The sequence below is a fragment of the Arachis ipaensis genome, chromosome B6 (genome assembly GCF_059453495.1).
Source record: "Arachis ipaensis isolate K30076 ecotype BB chromosome B6, ASM5945349v1, whole genome shotgun sequence".
Lineage (NCBI taxonomy): Eukaryota > Viridiplantae > Streptophyta > Magnoliopsida > Fabales > Fabaceae > Arachis > Arachis ipaensis.
Genome location: NC_142441.1, coordinates 42,510,539 through 42,536,393, shown reverse-complemented (window position 1 = coordinate 42,536,393; position 25,855 = coordinate 42,510,539). Strand labels below are relative to the sequence as shown.

General features: G+C 34.5%; 1 protein-coding gene across 1 annotated transcript; it reads left to right on the top strand.

Moving 5' to 3' along the window:
* The first annotated feature begins 2,781 nt into the window (after positions 1-2,781).
* On the top strand, positions 2,782-3,556 carry LOC107648145 (auxin-responsive protein SAUR21-like). The gene has a single exon (XM_016352128.3). The coding sequence runs from the start codon at positions 2,911-2,913 to the stop codon at positions 3,265-3,267; it is 357 nt and encodes a 118-aa protein (XP_016207614.1). The 5' UTR covers positions 2,782-2,910; the 3' UTR covers positions 3,268-3,556.
* The last annotated feature ends 22,299 nt before the right edge of the window (positions 3,557-25,855 follow it).

Genomic DNA, 25,855 nt, shown 5'->3' with positions numbered 1-25,855 from the left:
TGTATCAAAAACAAAGTCGTGCAACAAATCTACAATCTTCAAAATAATTCGGTATAAAATAAGTTGTACAAAATCAGATTAAGCTTCGGAAAGGTGATTTGTATTAAAACAAGTCATGCATCCTCAAAACAACTCGAACTAAACGAGTTGTATGAAACTAAGACAATAAATATTCTCTGGTTAAGCAAGATGTGCTAAAATCAGTCATACAGAGTCTGCAAGCCTGAAATAACTCGGAAAGAACGAGTTGTGCAAATCAGTTCATGAAAAATGACTTGGCCAAAAACAAGTCGTATAAAGAAAGCAAGTCGTACATAACATCAAAACGACTTGTAATATCATGTCACCAAACAACAATTTTAAAGAACGTAACAACTACATTACAACAAAATAATAGCGCATGGAAAAAGCGCACAAATAGTTATAGAGTAACGTTACAAAAACGTTACATCATTCAAATCATGTTGAGTTGACCGACCTCTTTAACTTCAGACCTGAAAACTACTAAATAACTTTTCCACAGCTCAACATTTTGACTTGGTCATCTAATTGCTCGAGCCCGACTTCATAAAGCTCGACCTTGAGCATAGACACTGTTCATGCACTGGCCCATAACTTAGCCAGGCCCAAAATGAATAAAATTCAATCAACAGGTATTAGCCGGACCGACACCTACCCAACCTCATAGAGGTCGAACACAGCGACATGAGTTTAGCTCTACTTTTCTAATAAGTAACTAACTCCTAAGATATCTTCTATTAATCTAGAAGGGAGATCTCCACAATCTCCCTAACAAAAGGGAACGGTTATCTACCATCTAAAGTGGAACTACTCTAAAAAGTGGTTATCTATTTTACTATAAATACACTGATACTGTCAGGTATGTTCAGAACACAATCTATTAAAATCCTGTTAAAAGTCTTTGCTAATTTAAGCATTGGAGTCTCTTGTAGGTACTACCTCTATCTCCTCACGAGAAATTTGAACGACAACTCCTTAGCACCAACACAAGTCAGACGCTATCTTAAAAGAAGTTTGGATCTTACGTTCAGTCCTAAATCTCCATTTCATGTAACATTCGAAACATATAGTAATGGAAGTTTAAAATTTTTAGAGAAAATTCCACTCCCCTCCCCTGCGAGATGCTAAAATGACACTCTCCTCCCCTCTATTTTATAAATGTACATTTTCCTCCCTTCTAACTTTTAAAAAATCTCATCTTTAATCCATTTTAAACTTTTTATCCATTTTTTAAGAAAAAAAATTATTTTTAAAAAAAACTTCCCTCCATTAACAAAAATTTTATTTTTTATTATTAAATTTTGCTTGCCAAAATATCCTTTAATAAGTTATTCTTTTATTGATTAAATTATATTTTAAAAAATTTAATAATTATATTATTTTTTTAAAATATCCTTTAATAATTTTTTAATTATTAAATTATAATTTTATCAAAATTTTTGTTAATAATTATTTTTATAATTACTATTAATTTTTTGATGTTTATATATATATATATTTTAACATTAAATAAAAATTTTTAGTAAGATTATTTTTCAATATTAATATATATTAATTGTTATACATATTAACAATGGTAAGATTTTTTTATTTAATGTTAAAATAATATATATTGATATAAAAAAATTAATAGTAATTATAAAAATAATTATTAACAAAAATTTTAGTAAAATTATAATTTAATAATTAAAAAATTATTGAAGAGTAGGTATTTTAGAAAAAAATAATTTAATTATTAATTTTTTTAAAAAATATTTTGGTAAAAGTATAATTTAATCAATAAAAGAATAATTTATTAAAGGGTATTTTGGTAAGCAAAATTTAATGATAAAAAATAAAATTTTTGTTAATGGGTATTTTTTCAAAAAATAATTTATTTTTTCTTAAAAAATGGATAAAGTTAATATTAGTTAACATAAAAAATTTAAAATAGATTAAAAAGGAGATTTTTTTAAAGTTAGAAGAGAGGAGAATGTACATTTATAAAATAAAGAAGAGAGGCGTGTCATTTTAGCATTTCACAGAGAGGGGAGGGAAATTTTCTCAAATTTTTAACATTTCTTATAAAGTCTATAATATTTCATATGGGTAATTGCACCTAATTAATTAAATGATACAGGGGATGATAATTTTATAGGAAAATGTAGTACAATTTTATTTTGTCATTAGTTTCATAAAATTACATCTATCGTAACAGTTTTGCTAAAAGAAAAATACCTATTTGTCAATAAACAACCAAAAAAAGAAAAAGAAAACATTTGACACATGCAATGAATCATAACTGTAGATACAAAAGTTCAGAAACTACCCATTGAAAATAAAAAATTCTATATTAACTAGTTATTAGCTTTTTCATTTATTATTGTTCTGTCATAACTTATCTCTATCTTAAACGGTTACATTCATTAACGCGATGCAATGAAATAAAATATTAATTCCATAAACCTCAATACTCGTCTCACACTTATAGATTCATATGTTGTTACTTGTTAGATGGCATAATATTAATTTAAGATAAAATTAAATAAGATACTAGTAATAATTTGTTGAGTGAGAAAAAGACGCGTCAAAGATGCAATAAATGATGATGTCTGTGAACACGGAAAATGGATAATATGGCTGGCTCCACCCTTAACGAATAATAACAATAATAATTAATAACCATAAGAGAATGAAGCTTCCTTTGTGCTTCCACCAATCATATCTCATTCTTATAAATCTACGTACCTAGCAAGTACTCATCAAAATCCAACACTACAAAAATCTATATATACATATCTATTATATCAACTTTCAAGTCTCATCAGCTCACTGGAAAAACTAAACCAAGGTATTATTGTCAATTGTCTAGCTATATCAAGATTTCAATTTTCAAGAACAAGAACAATTATGGAGGTGATTATTAGAAGGAAAAGCCTCAAGTCTCTGGTGACAAAGGTAGTTAAAGGTCTTGCATTCTTGGCCCTAAGTAAAAGGGCTTATCCCATAACTGACATCGACGACGACAGCGACGAAGAAATAGTAACATCGGTGCCGGAAGGGCATTTTGCGGTTATAGCAATGGAGGGTGGTGATGAAGAAGAGAAAAAGAGGTTCATGATTGAATTGAATTATTTGACGGATCCGGCGTTCTTGAAGCTTCTGGAGATGGCTAAGGAAGAATATGGGTTTCAACACAAAGGTGCTCTTGCTCTTCCATGCACCCCTCAACAACTTCGCAACGTTTTACATAATCATCAATTGTAACACTTTACTTTTGTCACGGTTCATAAACATTAATTTACTTATATGTATACATACAATACACACAAAGTTACACATTCCTAGTTGATTAAACACCTCACCATTTCTGTTTTTGCATATTGGTGGACATCTGAAAAGGAATAGTTCTATTTCTATTTCATATATATACAGTTATATTGGCAAATCCTTTTTTTTTTGTTTTTTGTTTTTTGTTTTTGTTGAAATTAATATTGTACTGATGACTAGTGTCATTCGTCAACATGACAGACTTTCCAGAAATATTATTAAAGGAAAAGGGACTAAAATTGTAACTAGTGTTAAACTACGTATTCTTAATACAATATAGTATATATTATTCGAGTACTTAATTGATGTAACCGAAATGATAGATGATTGAAGCTAAGTAACTATCTAAAAATTAACTTAGTCAGTCGTTCACTTAAGTAAGTAATATTCAGATTCAAATTTCATCTTATTCCAACTATAAACTCTTAAATATAGTTTAAATTTGTGATAAATTAGTTTGTGACTTACTATGTTAAAAGATATCGAAACAAAAATTATATATAATGTGTGTGTGCAGTTTTAATTTCTTTATCAACCTTTTTTTTTAAAAGACATACATTAGTGATATTTTATTCAATAAAAAAAATGTCCAAAATCAGGATAAGAAAATAGAAAATGAAGGACTCCCAAACATTCGCTAACAATAGGCAAAATTGTAAGAAAGACAAAACGTAGGGAAGAAAATTAGGGATAAAATTTAGAGCACTGTTGTAGATTGCAAATCAATGAGTTCATGGTTCACCTTAATTGTTGCTACTAGCACTTTCTCCAAAGACTTTTGGACATGCTCAAAGATTTGCCAGCACCTCCTTTCAAATATTCCAAACTATAACCAAAATCAAACGAGCTTTGTTGAGGCTCGTTCCTTGTTGATCAACTTGCAGCACCGAATCCCTCCACGAATTAAAGAAAGAGAAACAACTAGAATTTGGGATGAGATAAGGCAAAGAACTCTTTTTCCACTAAATTAGCATCACAACAGAAGAATAGGTAGTGCATCAGTGATTCCGGTACTAAATTGTAGATTGGGTAAGCCATCGAGGGGATGGGAACTGCTAGTGGACAAGGAGTAGAACAGAAAACTTACCATGAAAGATTTTTCATGCGAAGAGTAAGATTTTATAGGGGATTGTCAACTCTCACAAATAGTCCTAAACAGGTCTCTATTACATGAAGCATGGACATACATAACTCAATAGAAGCATGGTATAATCTTATATCATGATACAACATCGTCATATGTTTTTGTCATGTTCATCACCCATCGAATTGAGTCTTCACCTTCTCCCAGAGTAATTGAGAGGATTTTTAGAGCAATTTCTAAAGAAAAATTATTTGAAATAATTAATGCTTAGTTTCCTGTTTGTTTGCCAAAAATAAGTCTTTCACCCCATGCATAATAAATGGTGGCTATTTGGTTGCATTCCTGCAGATGGTGGAACAATAAAAGGATAAGGAGAGATGAGTCAAGGCTCACTGAAAATTTGGATTTTACCAAAACAAACTTTTCAGCTGATGTCTTTTCGTAACTCGCTTCCCTTCTAGAATACTTTGCCAACTCCAAGAAGGTAAAGTTTCTACTTCTTCTAGAAGAATAGAATTAAATCAAAAGTATTAACCTTTAATAAGAGGGTTAGTTTGAGTCACAATTCTCTAGCACTATTTACCAATTAGAACCAAACTTTGAGCAAAGAAGTCTTTAAATCTAAGAATGCCTTCTTTCTTAGGCCTAGTAATCTTATCCAGTAAATCCACGCCATACGTCTTTTGAAATCTTTTTGCCCATTAGAACTGAGTTAGAATACTATAAATTTTATTGAGCAAGTTGTTCAGAAGTTTAAAACACAAGATAGATCAGAGTGTATATTGCTATGTCTTTCCCAACTGTCCAAAATAAAACCTATCTTCCCTACGATTTTAGTCCCTAAGGTAGGGGCTGAAAATTTATTTTGTCCTCGGCCCTTTTTTGCTATAAAATGGTTCCAAAGGTTTAACTTAGTTTTAAAATCGTCTTTTTTACCAAATTTTTATTTTTATTCTGAAAATACCCTTAACAAAAAAAAATTTAAAAAAAAAAGAAAAGAAACATGTGTTAAGGGAAATGGGGGAGGGTATCAGCTGGAGGGGGGTTGGATTTTGGTTCAGGGAGAAGAGGGAGAAAAGATGGGGAAGGGGAAGGGCCACTGCCGCTGCTCCTCGCCGCCGCCGCTCCTGCTCCTCCTTGTTCAGTCCTCGCCACTGGATCTCACCGTGAGGGTGGACGTCGCGCGCTGCGAGCCGTTTCTGCTCCTCCTCCTTGCCCTCGCCGATGTCATCGCCTCGCCTTCGCCATCATCGTCGTCTCGCCGTTGCCCTTGTCTCGCCGCACCTCCTCATCGCCGTCACACCTCGTCTCGCCACACCTCTTCCTCGCCGTCACACCTCGTCTCGTCGTTTGTGTTGGTAATTATATTTATGAATTTTTTGTTCTTCTAATTGAAGATGAATTTGGAAATTTTCATTATTTAATTGCATCTGTGTTTTGTTAATAAAAGAGAAAGAATTTTAGTTTTGAATTTTGTTGATGGTTCTGAGTTTTGATTGTTCTGATTTTTTGAGTTCCGATTTTCTGAGTCTTGGGTGGGGGGGGGGGTGGTGGTGGGTTCTGAGTTTTGTTGTTCTTCTTATGATTCCGTTATCATTGTTCTTCTTCTTCTTCTTCTTCTTCTTATATTTCTTCTTATGATTCCATTATCCATTGTTCTTCTTCTGATGATGATGATGACCGTGATGATAATGGTGGTGGTGGTGGTGGTGGGTTCTGGTTCAGTTTGGGCTTCTGTTATGCTTCTAGTTAATTTTGGTTTATTTTGGGGAAGTTTTGATGATGATGATGATGATGACCATGATGATAATGGTGGTGGTGGTGGTGGGTTCTGGTCCAGCTTGGGCTTCTGTTCTGCTTCTGTTGATTTTGGTTGATTTTGGGAAGAAGGGGAAAGGGTATTTTCATCCGAAGGATGATTTTAAAACTTAGTTAAACCTTCGGGACTATTTTGTAGCGAAAAAAAGGCAGGGGACGAAATAAATTTTCGACCCTTACCTTAGGGACCAAAATCGTACTTAAACCTAATTTTTTTAGAGAGGTTGACAATGGAGGATAGACCCAAATATTTATTTGAGCAGCTCGGGAGGTTCTAATCGAACGTGGAATGTTGTTATCGAATAATAGAGCTGATTTATTAAGATTATTAACTCTTTGGCAACTGAAACTCTCATAGGACTCCAACAACTTCAGAATAGAGGCACAACTATCTTTTAAGATTTGATAGAATAGAACAGAATCATCTGTGAATAGCAACTGATTTATAATCGAGCATCTTCTATTAATTTGAACTCCCTAAAAGAGACTGTTTTGCTCTACTTTGTGTAGTAAGAAAGAAAGACCTTCTTCACAAAATAAAAAAGAAAAAAAGATAGAGAGTCATTCTGACGGATGCTTCTATTTGATTTTAAAAAATCATAACATTGTCCTTCCACAAAATCAGAGTAAGAAACAGTGGTTATCAATTTATGAATCCAGTCAATGAATCTTGAGTCAAATCCCAACTTCCCTATAACAAACCATAGAAAATGTCACTCCATCCTATCACATGCTTTACTCATATCAAGCTTGAGTGCCATTTCATATTCCAAACCTCTCTTATTTTGTTGAAGATAATGCATACATTCATGTGTTATAAGAATGCTATTAGAAATAAGTCTACCTTTTAGGAATGTGCTCTGCATAAGACCAATCACATTGTTCATACAGCCTTGAAGTCTGCGAACCAGCACCTTTGATATGATTTTGTAGACAATAGAGGACAAAGTGATGGGTCTTACCTATGTCATATCACTCGCATCTGGGATCTTTGGAACTAGGCAGATATTAGTATATTTAAGGCTTTTCAGAATTCTACCTCCAGTAAAAAAACATTTCTCACTATCCGAAACATGTCTTCTCCCACTATATCTCAGTAAAATTAGAAAACTTTATCGTCATACTATCTTCTCCTGGAGCACTCTGAGGGTGAATACTAAAAGTAGCTTTCTTTTAACCTCATCCAGTGAAATAGGTCTCCTAAGTCTACCCTTCATGTTTGCTAAAACTTCAGACTCGAGGTCTATGAAAAAAGGCCTAGGATCTACCTGATTGGAAGAAATGAAAATGTCCTTAACGTAGTCCTCAGCCACATTAGCTATATCAACGTTGATTGTTCTGATTTTTTGAGTTCCGATTTTCTGAGTTCTGGGTGGGGGTGGTGGTGGTGGGTTCTGAGTTTTGTTGTTCTTCTTATGATTCCGTTATCATTGTTCTTCTTCTTCTTCTTCTTCTTATATTTCTTCTTATGATTCCATTATCCATTGTTCTTCTTTTGATGATGAGGATGACCGTGATGATAATGGTGGTGGTGGTGGTGGGTTCTGGTTCAGTTTGGGCTTCTGTTATGCTTCTAGTTAATTTTGGTTTATTTTGGGGAAGTTTTGATGATGATGATGATGATGATGACCATGATGATAATGGTGGTGGTGGTGGTGGGTTCTGGTCCAGCTTGGGCTTCTGTTCTGCTTCTGTTGATTTTGGTTGATTTTGGGAAGAAGGAGAAATGGTATTTTCGTCCGAAGAATGATTTTAAAACTTAGTTAAACCTTCGGGACTATTTTGTAGCGAAAAAAAGGCAGGGGACGAAATAAATTTTTGACCCTTACCTTAGGGACCAAAATCGTACTTAAACCTAATTTTTTTTAGAGAGGTTGACAATGGAAGATAGACCCAAATATTTATTTGAGCAGCTCGGGAGGTTCTAATCGGACGTGGAATGTTGTTATTGAATACTAGAGCTGATTTATTAAGATTATTAACTCTTTGGCAACTAAAACTCTCATAGGACTCCAACAACTTCAGAATAGAGGCACAACTATCTTTTAAGATTTGATAGAATAGAACAGAATCATCTGTGAATAGCAACTGATTTATAATCGAGCATCTTCTATTAATTTGAACTCCCTAAAAGAGACTATTTTGCTCTACTTTGTGTAGTAAGAAAGAAAGACCTTCTTCACAAAATAAAAAAGAAAAAAAGATAGAGAGTCATTCTGACGGATGCTTCTATTTGATTTTAAAAAATCATAACATTGTCCTTCCATAAAATCAGAGTAAGAAGCAGTGGTTATCAATTTATGAATCCAGTCAATGAATCTTGAGTCAAATCCCAACTTCCCTATAACAAACCATAGAAAATGTCACTCCATCCTATCACATGCTTTACTCATATCAAGCTTGAGTGCCATTTCATATTCCAAACCTCTCTTATTTTGTTGAAGATAATGCATACATTCATGTGTTATAAGAATGCTATTAGAAATAAGTCTACCTTTTAGGAATGTGCTCTGCATAAGACCAATCACATTGTTCATACAGCCTTGAAGTCTGCGAACCAGCACCTTTGATATGATTTTGTAGACAATAGAGGACAAAGTGATGGGTCTTACCTATGTCATATCACTCGCATCTGGGATCTTTGGAACTAGGCAGATATTAGTATATTTAAGGCTTTTCAGAATTCTACCTCCAGTAAAAAAACATTTCTCACTATCCGAAACATGTCTTCTCCCACTATATCTCAGTAAAATTAGAAAACTTTATCGTCATACTATCTTCTCCTGGAGCACTCTGAGGGTGAATACTAAAAGTAGCTTTCTTTTAACCTCATCCAGTGAAATAGGTCTCCTAAGTCTACCCTTCATGTTTGCTAAAACTTCAGACTCGAGGTCTATGAAAAAAGGCCTAGGATCTACCTGATTGGAAGAAATGAAAATGTCCTTAACGTAGTCCTCAGCCACATTAGCTATATCAACGTTGATTGTTCTGATTTTTTGAGTTCCGATTTTCTGAGTTCTGGGTGGGGGTGGTGGTGGTGGGTTCTGAGTTTTGTTGTTCTTCTTATGATTCCGTTATCATTGTTCTTCTTCTTCTTCTTCTTATATTTCTTCTTATGATTCCATTATCCATTGTTCTTCTTTTGATGATGAGGATGACCGTGATGATAATGGTGGTGGTGGTGGTGGGTTCTGGTTCAGTTTGGGCTTCTGTTATGCTTCTAGTTAATTTTGGTTTATTTTGGGGAAGTTTTGATGATGATGATGATGATGACCATGATGATAATGGTGGTGGTGGTGGTGGGTTCTGGTCCAGCTTGGGCTTCTGTTCTGCTTCTGTTGATTTTGGTTGATTTTGGGAAGAAGGGGAAATGGTATTTTCGTCCGAAGAATGATTTTAAAACTTAGTTAAACCTTCGGGACTATTTTGTAGCGAAAAAAAGGCAGGGGACGAAATAAATTTTTGACCCTTACCTTAGGGACCAAAATCGTACTTAAACCTAATTTTTTTTAGAGAGGTTGACAATGGAAGATAGACCCAAATATTTATTTGAGCAGCTCGGGAGGTTCTAATCGGACGTGGAATGTTGTTATTGAATACTAGAGCTGATTTATTAAGATTATTAACTCTTTGGCAACTAAAACTCTCATAGGACTCCAACAACTTCAGAATAGAGGCACAACTATCTTTTAAGATTTGATAGAATAGAACAGAATCATCTGTGAATAGCAACTGATTTATAATCGAGCATCTTCTATTAATTTGAACTCCCTAAAAGAGACTGTTTTGCTCTACTTTGTGTAGTAAGAAAGAAAGACCTTCTTCACAAAATAAAAAAGAAAAAAAGATAGAGAGTCATTCTGACGGATGCTTCTATTTGATTTTAAAAAATCATAACATTGTCCTTCCACAAAATCAGAGTAAGAAACAGTGGTTATCAATTTATGAATCCAGTCAATGAATCTTGAGTCAAATCCCAACTTCCCTATAACAAACCATAGAAAATGTCACTCCATCCTATCACATGCTTTACTCATATCAAGCTTGAGTGCCATTTCATATTCCAAACCTCTCTTATTTTGTTGAAGATAATGCATACATTCATGTGTTATAAGAATGCTATTAGAAATAAGTCTACCTTTTAGGAATGTGCTCTGCATAGAACCAATCACATTGTTCATACAGCCTTGAAGTCTGCGAACCAGCACCTTTGATATGATTTTGTAGACAATAGAGGACAAAGTGATGGGTCTTACCTATGTCATATCACTCGCATTTGGGATCTTTGGAACTAGGCAGATATTAGTATATTTAAAGCTTTTCAGAATTCTACCTCCAGTAAAAAAACATTTCTCACTATCCGAAACATGTCTTCTCCCACTATATCTCAGTAAAATTGGAAAAATTTATCGTCATACTATCTTCTCCTGGAGCACTCTGAGGGTGAATACTAAAAGTAGCTTTCTTTTAACCTCATCCAGTGAAATAGGTCTCCTAAGTCTACCCTTCATGTTTGCTAAAATTTCAGACTCGAGGTCTATGAAAAAAGGCCTAGGATCTACCTGATTGGAAGAAATGAAAATGTCCTTAACGTAGTCCTCAGCCACATTAGCTATATCAACGTTGGTTGTTGCCATTTTTTCATTATTCTTCCGAAGTTGTCATATCCTATTTCTCCTTATTCTAGATTAAAATTTCTGATGGAAGAAGTTAGTATTTTGGTCTCATTATTTTAGTCATTTAATTCTAGATTTGTCACTCTAATAAAACTCTTTGTTCGAATATGTTCTTTTAAGATGCTGTTTAAGCTCAACTATTTCAATGCCTCCCATAATGCTTGTTGTTCATTTTTCTTCTAGAAGTGCAGTAACTTCTTTAATCTTCATTTTAGAATTAGAAGAACCGTTCCTTTGCCAAAGAACTATTTAGTACTGCCTAACTAATTTGAGCTTCTGAGATAATCTGTACACACCAAATTCTCTATGCATATCTAAGTTACAAACCTCGCTGATGAAGTTACAGATTTATTTTTCACCACACCATCGAGATTGAAATTTAAACCTCCTCTTTGATCTCTCTAATTGGCATTTAATTTCCAAAAGGAGAGGGGCGTGAATAGTTCCTGTCTCTGATAATCTAAAAATCGCGAGTTGAAAAAAATATGATCGGGACTAAAGCTCATCAATAAACACTCTATCACGCCTTTTCTAAGTTAATTCACCTTTCCTGCATCTCTAAGTAAAAGGTAAAAAGTCTACTCACTATTTTCAAATCAATCAAAGAATTATCTTCAATAAAGCAATTGAAGACAATAATAGAAGAATGAGATTTAAAATTGCCTCTAAACTTCTCATCTTGATCAATAATGGAATTAAAATCATAAAAAAGAACCAATTTATCTTGAAGTTGGGACAACAAGGATGGGAATTCGTCTTTTTTTTTTGAACAAAGAAAACTCAACACAACAAGTTGGAGCAATAAACAGACATAGACATAGACCCTACAAAAAGAAAAACAAACAACACAACAACATCATCTCCCAACAAATCCTTGTTATCTTCGGCATTGCCATAAATAACCAAGTGAGTTGACACCGTACCACTCCTTATAGCTCAAAAAGGATTTGTTGATAAGTTCGTCAACACCTGACTCTTTATTCTTAAAAAACCTCTCATATCCAAGTTACCACAAAGAACCCTAACAATAACTTTTAAAATTTTCTGCAAACGCAGGTAAGCTATTCAAACCTTTTATTTCCTCCATCTATCATAAAACAACATGGAACCTGATACAACTCAGTAATATAACTCAACTCCACCCACATTACCAACTTCTCTCTTCGCACATGCACACTTTATACCAAACAAAATACACACTTGAAATAGGTTTCAACAACACTACATCAATACACAACGGCCTTTGTAGCAATTACTGACTCTGAAGATCATCTAATCCCACATTAACAGTAAACTCTAAGAAACACCTATAGATTCTATATACTCCCATCCCACCATAGCATTTCCCCAAATACGTGGTACATCTATTTTTGACACCACTTCCTTCTTTAGTTTCAATCAAACCAAACATGTTTAATTTAAATATTTCTATAGTTTTTTCACTATACTCAACTTTTCAACACCTCCTAATCCCATAATATACCAACAACTGACAATCATTTGAAATTATTTTTACACACCTTATTGCGATTCTTAGGTCTGCATCTCCTTGCTTTTTCTTTTTGTTTGGCCATCCTACGTTTTTGAACAATTTTTTCATTCTGAACTTGTAAAATTGCCATAATATCGTCATCTTCGTCATACAGAACCGCACCAGACTCTACTGCCAAATCCCATATTTTCTTATTTTTCTATATCTCATCTTCCCCGTCCACACTTTGATCATCAATCCCTCTCAAGTTCTCTACTTCAGTACTTGAGCCTGCATCCTCCATATCACTTATGGTATCATTACCAACTTACTCATCATGCTCTGACACTTTCAATGGATCAACCACATCTTATTCTCCTTCAACTCCTGCTACTTCACTGTTAATTATTCCTATCATATCAGACATATTGAAGTACCTGCGCACCACGGTTTCCTTCCCTTTCAAGCATGATTTCTGGCGTTTCCTCTACCACACAGTTTGCATTCTCCACCGCGGTGTCCACAATCATAGCCTCTCTACCACCAATCAAACTCTGGCCATCATCACCACAAGGAATGTCACAAGTGACTTGGGAATCCACATTTGCCACCTAAGCGCACAAAAAAAGAGGTGCAATACGAATACTTTCTAGGAGGTCACCCATCCTAGTACTACTCTCATCTAACACTACTACATACTTGACTTTTACTAACATTTAAAAAATGTTACCAAATCATATTAAAATGTTACGTAAGTATATTAGTAACATTTTAACAAATGTTAAATATACCCTATATTACTAAAGAGTTTTACTAACATTTTTCTAAAGATTTAATAACATTTAGTAAAAATATTACAAAAGATATTCTATAGTAATATTATTAGAAATGTTACAATAGACCATTCATGGTAACACTTAGAAAAATGTTACAATAGATATTTTTTGTAACACTTAAAAAAATGTTACAATAAGTCTTTCTAATAACACTTTAAAAAATGTTACAATTGATATTCTATAGCAATACTCTAATAAATGTTACAAAAGATTTTCTTTGCTAACAATAAAAAAATATTACAATAGATCTTTAGTAACATTTAAATGCATAAAATATTGAATTAAATCTTTTTCTTCAATTACATATTCTACACCCACTTTACAAATTAAACCCAAGATATTTAAACATTAAAATTGATTTAATAAGTCAATTTTTCTATTTCTTCAATATGCTTACATGATTAAATACAAAATTATATATAATATGTCTATATGGATAATCTAATTATGTATGGAGCTATCATTTAGGACCTGGGGATGAACTGTTGAAGCAGATGAACCAATAAACGTTTGTCAAAGAAATAGGAACATATCCTGCACGCACCCCTCTACCATAAATATAATTTACTCTTGGTTCATAAGGCTGTTCTTCTGATTAAGAAGCAAGTCCACAGAAAGCACAATGACCAACATAATTTGCCTTAGCAAACCCCATCCACTTTGCTATTGGTGATTGAATCTCATCACAATTTATCAAAATCTAATTATTCATGAGATTAACTTGTCAGAGAGAATCATAATTTGTCATCATATTTCAATCACATAACTAATTACTCATTTTGTTGTTACTGCTACTTTTTGTTACATTCTTGGATCAATATATATGGATAGCTAAGACGAATTGAGCTGAGCTAATTAAACCAGAATATGCACTACTAACCTTTGCAAGAAGCTTAGACCCATATACAAGTTCCAACAAGGTTTTCCCATCTGGATTTGATTCAATCACTGCTAGCATTGAAGAAAACTGAATCACATCCTAGGGGAGCTAGCTAGCTAAAGTTTCCAAAAGGTAGATGATAAAAGTGAAAACAAAGTTTAGCTCTATGCATAAGATAAATTAAAGGACTGATATCAAAATTAATGATGTATGTCAAGAGGAGCAAGCAAGCAATCAGTTAAACTTGCATTGGTCACAGAATTAAAGAGAGTGGTTCAGTGAGTGATTCTAATGAAATTCCACTTCTATGGAGACAATCCAGCCTGGCAAATAGATCTTCTTTCTTATTCTACTATATTATATATATAGTTGGCCTAGGTCAAACTTCAGATATCACATGTATGTTAATCCAATACAATAAGTAGACAGAACATGTCAATGTCTAAAAACTGGAGTAAATAGAACCTGAAACTTGCATTTAAAGGCCAAAAACATGTGTGTAGGTCCAGCCTCAACATTTTCATTGGTCTTAAAAAATTCAACATATAAATGGAAAGAATCTTTTGACAATAACAGAACCTAACTACTCAATTATACATGATTATGCTTTAAATTTTTCTCTCATCAACTATTTTTTCCCTTTCAATTAGGCAGAATTAATATAAGAACAACCTAAACATAAGATAAGATCTAATGATTCGTAGGGATATATGGGCTAGCTAGATGATTTCACATTGTTTTGCAGTGCTGAACACACTTTAATTATTACTTTAATATTGCAGGTTATTCAAGCTTATCTACAACTTACTACAATTACAGAAATGGTCATTTTTTTATGCACTCATGAATCATGATTATATTGTTGAAAAAATCAAGTGAACGTGCAGCAACATAATACATTATTATCACTGTTAAGTTATTACAACTACCAATCAAGGAAGAGATGAAAACATAAACTAAGCCACCAAAAAGTAAATTAAAAAAGCTTGTGATTTTTTAAACCAGCTTGGGTACCTTTGATCCTCTTGTTTGAAAGTGAAGGAGCGTAGTTCTCTGCCATCCTCAGACTTTACCACCATCCTGTATAGCTGATAATATGAACCATATCAAGCTCAACCGATAATAATTTAGTGTTAAATTCGACAAGTACCAAGAAAGAACCTGATACAAGTTTGAGAAACCATCTAGGGGATTAGGACTATGATCATGTGAGAGAGAAAAACTTACTTAAGCCCTCATAAGGTGTCAGTGGCTTGTAGTTAAAGCTGAAAACCTGTGTCACATTGTCAAAATTGGGATGCATATTACCAAGAAATTCTAAAGATTTTCATTTCTTTTAAACCAATAAAGGTAAGTAAGAACTTACTCTATATAACTTCCAGGTTCTGTTTTGTTTTGACAGCCACAGGTACAAGTTGAACAATTGACTATTTTTAAATCAAAATATTTTTAACTTAAAAATATAAGCTCAGTTGATAATAAAATCACTCCATTACAAAAAGAATATAATGAGTTGTGTTAAAAAACTATTACAAGATTGAAATCCTACTTGTTTTGAAGCTCAAACGGTTGCTGAAATAGGGATTGACGGTGGCGGCAACAAGCAAAATTTGAAGAGCAATCCACCAGTAGTGTTTTATAACCTACATGTAAAAGTAAAAATACAAATACTCTATCACGAATGAGCCTAGAAAATTATTAATGAATATAAACATGAAGAAGAATATGTATGTTATCTATATAGCTCAACTAGTTTTTTGAGACCATATATATGATATCTATATACGTAAATAAAAGAATTCTAGATTGCAAGTGATAGATCAATATGAAGAACCAAAAACTACATATATAAAACAAAAATAATTGGGTATATATGTGTTATAAATGTGTATTAGGTTGAGAATAAATAATTGGAGTTTAAAATTGTGAATATTGGAACTTGGAGGAAGTTGACCCTAGAGTTTATTGAGCTTTTGAGGGGCTGTCTTGGTTTTAATTAAAATTGTCTTGATTTTTACGTGGGAATCGGCCAAGTTATGGTTTAGGTTTCTTGCATTTAATATGTAAGGTTCTGTGAAAACTTAGGCTAGATGACTATAGGATAAGCTGGAATGCAGGTGTATATTTAATGTTTAGTAACTTGATTGATGAACATGCTTGGTTTGGTTTGGTGATTTGATTATGAGGTGGAGTTTGTTACTAAATGGATTTTTGAAGGAATATATGGTTGTATTATTGATTATATGATTGTAAGTAAATTGTAGGAAAGCATGATGGATTTGTTGGAATATGAATTTGTGTAATACTGTTGAATGGTGATTGATGAAATGATATAGAGTTTGTTGAGTATTGTTGATGGCATTTGGAGTTGGTGTTGATAGGTTTGGAAATGAATGGAATGGAAAACTTGAATGAAAAATGAGGTTTTGAAGAATTTGCTAAAGTTGATTTTTGGCCGAACTTCGGCAAGGTATAACTTAACTTCCAGACCCTCAATTTGTTTTCAACTTGTTTTAAAATAAAAATTGGGTTCGTGATGTTTATGCCATTCGAAGAACGGGTGAAAAATATTTTAAATCGCAGAAGTTATGAGCGTTGGAAGATCATACCTCAAAACTGCCATTTCTTTTGTAATTCTGTAGCTTTGCTACTGATTCTGTATTTTTTAAAAGAATGTACGCCCAGGCGTACGCATGGCCTACGCGTACCCATGGCATGGACATTTGGGGATGCATACGCTACTGGTCCTATGTGCACGCGTAAGGGGTTAGCAAGCATGTCCAGGCGTGACATAAAATTTTCTCCTACGCATACGCATGACAAGGGATGCGCGTGCGAGCTGCACTTTCACATTCCCACGCGCACGCGTGAGCCATGCGTACGCGTGGCCTTGTTACAGCAAACATGATTTTGAGTTTTAAAACCCTATTTCAACTTCTAAACCTCTATTTTCATTCCTTTAGTTATAAATAATAGTATTACAGTTGATAATCAGATGAAGATAGGAAATGGGGATAACTTGGAGGTGAAGTAAAGTTAAAAAGTGATGAATTGATTCTAAAATGTTACGGATGATCATGTATGATACTTGGCTTGAATGATTAAATGATCTGAGATACGAGATTCCCTGGATAAAGTGTCGTGGCTTGCCACCACGTGTACTAGGTTGAAAATTCGATATTCTGTTGACCCTACGACGTAAGGGTGACCGGGCACTTATAAATTCCTGGGAATGTTAACCCCCATTGAGCAATATTGATTATTTAAAAAAAGCTATGCATAGACTCTTGGGGATGCATGTCGAGGGACAGTCCAAGGTTTTCAGACTTGTTGGGTTGGCTGGATAGCCGACAGATGAGCCTCACCAGCCATAGGACAGGCATGCATCATATGCATACTACTTGAATTACTTTTTTGTGCATTAACTGGGCGTGCCTAAGTGTACTTGCCATGTTAAATGTATATTTGTTACCTGCAGTATTTGTAACCTTCTTGTGCTTGCTTTTATCTATTTATTTGTCTGTGAAATGCTGACGGAGATTGAGGAATGGAGGAATGGCAGTATGCCAGTATGGGACTTAGATTTTAAGGTTAAGTTAGACTTAGATACTCTTAGAAAACCACCATTTATGTCTTCTGCTTAATACCTTATGCTTTATAATCTGAGTGTTGGCGTTCTAGGATTGCCTTTAGAATTCCCAGGACCTTATATATTATGTGTGTGGCACATTTACTATACTGAGAACATCAGGTTCTCATTCCATACTATGTTGTTATTTTTCAGATGCAGATCGAGAGGCATCTCATTAGGCATTTGGACACCTGAAGCGAAGTGGTTACATGGTTATTTTGTTACACAGTGATGTATATATAAGTACTTAGCTTTCTCTCTGCCTAACTTATTCTTTTTGATCCTCTTAGAGTTTTATGGAGAGACAGGGTTTTATTTTTGTACATTTGAGTTTTGGATATGTATATATATATATATATAAGTAAATATTCTCCGGCCAGTCTTGATTTCACGGGCTGAGTTAGGAGCTTGTTATCCTGTATCTTTGGCACTTTGTTCCCACTTTTATTTTACGTTTGATAGTTATAGTTTTCATCACACATAAGTTATTCCGTTTCCGGAGCGTTGCGCTTTACATTTCGCGATTTTTGTTTTACTCATTTTCCAAGGCTCCTAGTTTATTGTCTTCTTTTTGCTATTATATGTATGTATTTTAATTTTAGAAGTCGTAGCACCTCACCACCTTTGTTTTACATCCTAGGTGTAATATTCTGTGTGGTAGGATTTTACATTATGGTATCAGAATAGTTCGTTCCTGTAGAGCCTGAGAGCCGGACTGATTATGCTTCTGTGCATACTCTGTGTGTGACTCTGTGTTACCTAGGATATCCGACTGGTATGTGTAGCATACATGTTCGTGAGTATGTATTTGGGACTTTAAAGCATTAAACTTGAGATATTGAGACTGATCACCTTAATATCAATTGTTTGGTGTGAATAGGGACCAAATGTCATCTCACGGATCTGAGCGAGGTGCCTAGAGGGAAAATCTTAGGACCGAACCAATGCAAAGACCTCGAGATGGAAGCTCAGGTGCTGGTAGAAGCAATGTGGGTCAATACTACAGGTCTATGACTGATGAGAGAACTTTTGCGTGGCCTAGAAATTTGCAGATAAATCCTCGTTGCAAGTATAGTTTCTAAACCAACAAAAGTCCTTTCATACAAACGTTTTGGTTGTCACAAGTAACAAACCCCTAAATAAATTGATAACCGAAGTATTCAAACCTCGGGTCGTCTTCTCAAGGAATTGCAGGGAGGTGTTCTTATTATTGGTTATGAGTTGTAAATTGGGGTTTTGGATCAAGGTAAAAAGTATGTTGAATGACAAGTAAAATAAAATAATAATAACTGTAAAATAAACTCTTGGCAAGGTATAAGAATTGGAAGTCCTATCCTGGTTATCCTTATCAATTGTGATAAGAATAGATTTTTCTCCCACTTTGTTAACCTCTAACTATGAAGGTAAGTTAAGTGGACAAATTAATTCGAATCCTCAAGTCCCAGTCTTTCCTTGGGAAAAGTTAGAGTTATTGGATCTCGAAGTAATTCTTGAAGAATTCCAATTTTCAATCAACAATGAGTTTGATAACTCAAGAGTTACCAATGACTCAACCAAAGCCAAAAGGGAAAATCCAAATTATTTATATAAATAAAAGAAATCAATCATAAGTCTGAAATACCTCAAAATATATTAAATAAAAAATCAATCTAAACATAGAGAGTCATAAATAAAAATGAGAAAAGAAATAAAAGAACATTGAACCTGGAATTGAGAGTCACTCTTAAAACTAAGAGATGTTCTAAATCCTAGTCCTAAGAGAGAGGAGAGAACCTCTCTCTCTAAAAACTACATCTACTCCTAAAATTGTGAATATGAAAGCTTGTCATTATGAATGAATGGATTCTCCCATTTTATAGCCTCTAATCTGTATTTTCTGGGCCGAAAACTGGGTCGAAAACAGCGCAGAAATCGCTGGAGAAGAAATATGCCACGCTGGTTTTTCGTCACTGCGATGCGGCCGCATGGAGCACGCGGTCGCGTCGCCTAGCGTCAGAGAAACTATGGCATATTATATATGAAATCGAAGCCCCAGACGTTAGCTTTCCAACGCAACTAAAACCGCATCGTTTGGACCTCTATAGCTAAAGTTATAGCTGTTTGAGTGCGAAGAGGTCAGGCTGGACAGCTTAGCAATTTCTCCAACTTCTTGTATTCCTTCCACTTTTGCATGCTTCCTTTCCATCCTCTGAGCCATTCCTGCCCTGTAATCTCTGAAATCACTTAACACACATATCAAGGAACCTAATAGTAATAAGAGAGGATTAATAATAAGCAAATATAAGATCAAAGAAGCATGTTTTCAATCAAAGCACATAATTAGGAAGGCAAATGTAAAACCATGCAAATAGTATGAATAAGTGGGTAAAGAGTTGATAAAAACCACTCAATTGAGCACAAGATAAACCATAAAATAGTGATTTATCAACCTCCCTACACTTAAACATTAGCATGTCCTCATGCTAAGCTCAAGAGAAGCTATAAAGGGGTGAAGAGGAATGTATGAAATGCAACCTATCTGTATGAATGCAACTACATACAAAATGTTTCTACCTACTTGGTTAAAAGTAAATAAGCTCTTCAAGACAAACATAAATCAGATTTCACTAATTCAAATCGTACAATAAAAAGCAAATAAACTTGTAAGAAGATAGCTCATGAAAGCAGGGAACATAGAATTAAGCACTGAACCCTTACTGGTAGTGTATATCACTCTAACTCTCAAGTGTCTAGGGTTAATCACTCTACTCTTCTCTAGTCATGCTTTCTAAACTTTGTTCTTCATCTAATCAATCAACAAATATTTAGCATACAGATGCAAACATCATGAGGTCTTTTCAGGGTTGTAATGGGGCTAAGGTAAAGGTAAGGATATATATATGGCTAAGTGAGCTATAATTTGAATCTTTGACTAACCTAAGTTCTCACCTAACATACATACACTCTATAAAAATTTAAAATCATACCTAGCTACCCATAATTCCCACTTTTGTATGATTCCCATACTCATGTACCAAATTTTTGATATTTCTTTACTTTTGTCACATGTGCATTGATATTTTCATTAACTTAGCATTGGGTAATTTTGTCCCCTTATTTATTTATTTATTTATTTATATTATATATATATATATATTTTCTTTTTTTCTTTTTCTCTTTTTTTCTCTCTTTTTTTTTGAATCATAAAAGCAAACATAAATTATCAATGCACATGGATTTTCTATTATTTTTCTATTTTGGTTTTTCATGAGTAGGTTCCCAAATTCCCAATATTCAAATAAATTAAAAACATGATATATTTCCTTATTAACCCATGTTTCCACAATTTCTCCACACTTAGTTGATGCACAATCTTTATCTTAAGCTAACCAAAGATTCAATTGGGGTATTTAATTTGTTTTTCTGCTTAAGGCTAGTGATGTGATAAAATATAGAATAAATAGCGGTTTAAAAGGCTCAAAGTGGCTGACAAGGGTGATTTAAAGGGTAGGTTTATTTGGGATAAGTGAGCTAAAATCAAACAATGGCCTCAATCATATGCAAGCATGTAAATACATTAAATAATGGACATATAGATTGGAACAAAATATAGATTACAATCATAGAGAAGGAAACACACAGGAATAAAATATTTATGGTTAAATAATGTAACCATATAAATAAGCTCAAATCTCACAGGTTGTGTGTTCTTTAGCTATAATTCATGTTCCAAATACAACTTCCAAATAAGTTTTAACATAAAAAATTTTTTTAATTTTAAATTAGTGAAAATTTTCAAAAATAGAGTTACTTTAACCAAGTAGTAACTAAATGCATAAAATCAAATAAACATGCAATCAAATATGCAGATGCAACAATGAACAAATAAAGAAAATAAGAGTATTGGTGTTGAAAAGAAGGTAACTAACCCCTGGAAGTCAGTATCGACCTCCCCACACTTAAAGATTGCACCGTCCTCGGTGCATGCTGAGATTTGCAGGTGGACGGGTTGTTTCAACTGTTGCTTTTCTCGAAGGATTGTGCAGATAGACTTGTCTGTCCCCCCATGTAAACATCTTCCGCTTCCCTTCCGGGTGGCCATCCTGAAAGAAAAAGGGAAGAAAGGTAACTCAGTAATAGAGATAAGAAAATAAATGAAGTATGGGTGGGTTAATGCCAAATGAAAAGGGTCTCATTTACATGGAAGCTTCAACATGTACGTGAGAAAACAATAGAAGCCATGGCATACCGGTGGTATAAAATTTGCAACAATTGGAAAGAGAGTGGGTAATGAAAGACAATGTAAGTTCATGTCAATGCAAAAGGAATATCAGTATTATAAAAAGTAGTATTGATTTAAATAATATTACCCAATCTGAATAAAAGAAGTCATGAAGCACCAGGATAATTCAAGAGAAGATGCAACAGTTGAATAGGAAAATTTTAACACCAATGGTAAAACAATAAATTTAGAAAAGAAAAAAAATAAAAATATGCACAAAATTAAAATGCAATGAAAGAAATATGCAAATAAAATAAGTAAAATAAAATAAAAGATAAGAAGAATGAGAAGGGAAAGAAGGGAAGAAGAAGTAAGTAAGAAAGGAGGGAGGAAAAATTAGGATTGGGAGAGAAAGGATAAGATATTTGGCAAATAAGGATAAGCTGTGCGGCGCAAGCGACGCGGTCGCGTGACACAGTTTATGCTACTGGCGCGAGGGCAGCCTCGCGCTCGCACAACTCTCTGTTCAAAATCATATTAGTGCCAAATTTTAAGTGACGCAATCACATGGGGCATGCGATCGCGTGAGTGGGCTTTAGAGGAATATGACGCGGTTGCGTGGGTCACGCGGCTGCGTGGGAAGGATTATGCGTTTAGCACCAATCCAGCACCACTCTCACACAACTTTCGGGTGTGCACCACTTTGACGTCGAAATCTTGGTCACGCGGCCGCATGGGGCACGCGGTTGTGTGGGAGGCCATTATTCCCATATGACACAGTCGCATGGGACGATTTGTGCCATTGGCACGCCTCCAGCCACGCTCTCACGTGACTTTCTGTTCGTTTTCTTTTCTTCCCATTGCACTGGTGACGCGGACGCGTCAGCGACGCTGCCGCGTCACGTGCGTGCTTTTTTTTTAATGCAATATGCAGAATGCAATGCTTAATGTGAATGCTATGAAAACTTCCAGGTTCAATGAAAATTAAAATAAAATAAAAACAAACAATATAAAATAAATTTGAAAAAGAAACGATCATACCATGGTGGGTTGTCTCCCACCTAGCACTTTTAGTTAAAGTCCTTAAGTTGGACATTTGGTGAGCTCCCTGTTATGGTGGCTTGTGCTTGAACTCATCCAGGAATCTCCACCAATGTTTGTGATTCCAGTAACCTCCGGGGTCCCAAACTAGGCACAGAAAGCCTTCAAGTAAGTTAAAGCAAGTTACAAGGCCCCAAGAGTGTTGATTGTTGGAATGAATTCCGGGGTCCCAAATCTTGCTTTTGCACCCGTCTTCAAGTTGATTATCATGATTCCATCCGGGTGGTTCAGCTTTAGAATTCTCACTGAAGCGTCCAAACAACTTCCTAGACCCATTCAATTGAGTTTTACACCAACCTTTGTGTTTAAACTTTAAGCTTTCAACCATAATGAACCTTGCAGGATAGTTCTTACCACTGACCATCTTCCTCTTACTCTTAATGTCACAAAGAGTTCTAAGTTGACCATCCGTCTCCAGTAGCCCATATTCAAGTGGAATTAGAAAGCTAAGGGATATGAATTTTACCCACTTGAATGTTGCGAAGGATGATGGCAACTTAGAAGGAGGTATTTTTAATGAAATTGCAAGCTCCACTCCCTTGTGCTCTTCTCTGATAATTACCACCTCTTTGCAAGCTTCTTCAATTTCAACCTCTTCCTCTTGGTAGCTTTCTTCCAATTCAATCTCCTCTTCATTGCTTTCCAAGGGCATGGGAGGTTGTGCTTCTTCTTCTTGAATCTCCATCTCTTGATCAACCTCTTCCAAGTCTTCAACTGTGATATGCCTTGGAGGTTGTACACCCTCCTTAACATCAAATGCAATCGTCTTGGAAGGAAGTTCTATGTCTTGACTTTCCCATGGAGGTTCAGCATCTCCTAAGTCTGCAACCACTTCTTCTTCTTCGATAATTACAGCTTCCTCCACTTGTTCCAATACAAAGTCATGCTCCATACTGTCCACTGGAGTTTCTAATATCTCCTTCATGCTACGTTCTTCATTAGATTGCCCACATGAAGCCATGGGAGCACTTTGAGTGTCCAAGCGTCGGGAACCTAATTGACTTATCGCTTGATTTAGTTGATATAGAGTTGCATAAAATCGATCCGCTGCTTCCTTGAGATGATCCCTTGATTCTTCCTTCACTAATTCTTCAACCACTCCTTCGACTTCAAGGGTTTTTACTACTTTCACCTTTAGGGCCTCCTCTAGCTCCTTATGAAGTATGGATTCGCAAAGATGATCCTAATAAACCACTATTTTATGGTTTATCTTGTGCTCAATTGAGTGGATTTCATCAACTCTTTACCCACTTATTCATATTATTTGCATGGTTTTACATTTGCCTTCCTAATTATGTGCTTTGATTGAAAACATGTTTCTTTGGACTTATATTTGCTAATATTAATCCTCTCTTATTACCATTAGATGCCTTGATATGTGTGTTAAGTATTTTCAGAGATTATAGGACAGGAATGGCTCAGAGAATGGAAAGGAAGCATGCAAAAGTGGAAGGAATACAATAAGTTGGAGAAATTGCTAAGCTATCCAGCCTGACCTCTTCGCACTCAAATGGCTATAACTTTAGCTACAAAGGTCCAAATGATGCGGTTCCAGTTGCGTTGGAAAGCTAACGTCCGGGGCTTCGATTTGATATATACTATGCTATAGTTCCCCTGACGCTAGGCGACACGACCGCGTGATCCATGTGACCGTGTCGCAGTGACGGAAATCAGCGCATTAAAATTCGAAACCAGCGAATTCTGAACTGTTTCTAACCCAGTTTGCGACCCAGAAAACACAGATTAGAGGCTATAAAGTGGAGGAATGCATCCATTCATGAGGAGGCTCTCATAATTCACTTTTTATATTTTAGATGTAGTTTTTAGAGAGAGAGGTTCTCTCCTCTCTCTTAGGATTAGGATTTAGGATTTCTCTTAGTTTTAGGAGTAACTCTCGATCCAGGTTTAATATTCCTTTTACTTTTTAGTTCTCTTTTACTTTCAGATACTCTCATGCTTTTATTTGTATTTGATTTATGTTGCCCAATTGGCTTATGAACTTTTCCATGTTAGATTTTACTACTTTGAATGTATTTTATTCGAGGTATTCTCAGATTTAATTTTGCTTTGCTTTATTTATATTGATGCTTTTTAATTTAGATATTTTCTTCCTTTTGGCAAACTCATTGTTGATTGAAAATTGGATTTCTTCATTTCATTAATTCAAATTCCAATAACTCTAGTCTTTCCCAAAGAAAGACTAGGACCTGAGGAATAAAAATTAATTCATCCACTTAACTTACCTTCATAATTAGAGGTTAACAAAGTGGGAGAAAAATCCAATTCTCATTACAATTGATAAGGATAGGACCTCCAGTTCTAATACCTTGCCAAGAGTTTATTTTTATTATTATTATTTTATTTTACTTGTCATATAACATATTCCCACCTTACTTCCAAAACCCCAATTTACAAACTCATAACCAATAATAAGAACATACTTCCCTGCAATTCCTTGAAAAGACGACCCGAGGTTTAAAATACTCGGTTATCAAATTTAAAGGGGTTTGTTACTTGTGACAACCAAAACGTTTGTACGAAGGGATTTTTGTTGGTTTAGAGACTATATCTACAACGCGACTGTTTTTATGACATTCTTTACTAGCAAAAATCCTAACATCAAAATGGCGCCGTTGCCGGGGAATTGCAAACGTGTGCCTTATTATTGGTTATTGTAAATATTTTATTTTTACTTGTTTATTTGTTTTTATTTTTGTTTTTATTTTTTTTACTTTTTCGTAAATTTAGAGGTTATTTGTTTTTATTTAGTTATTAAAAAATTTTTTTTTCAAAAATTTGTTCTCAGTGTTCATCTTGATCTTCAAGC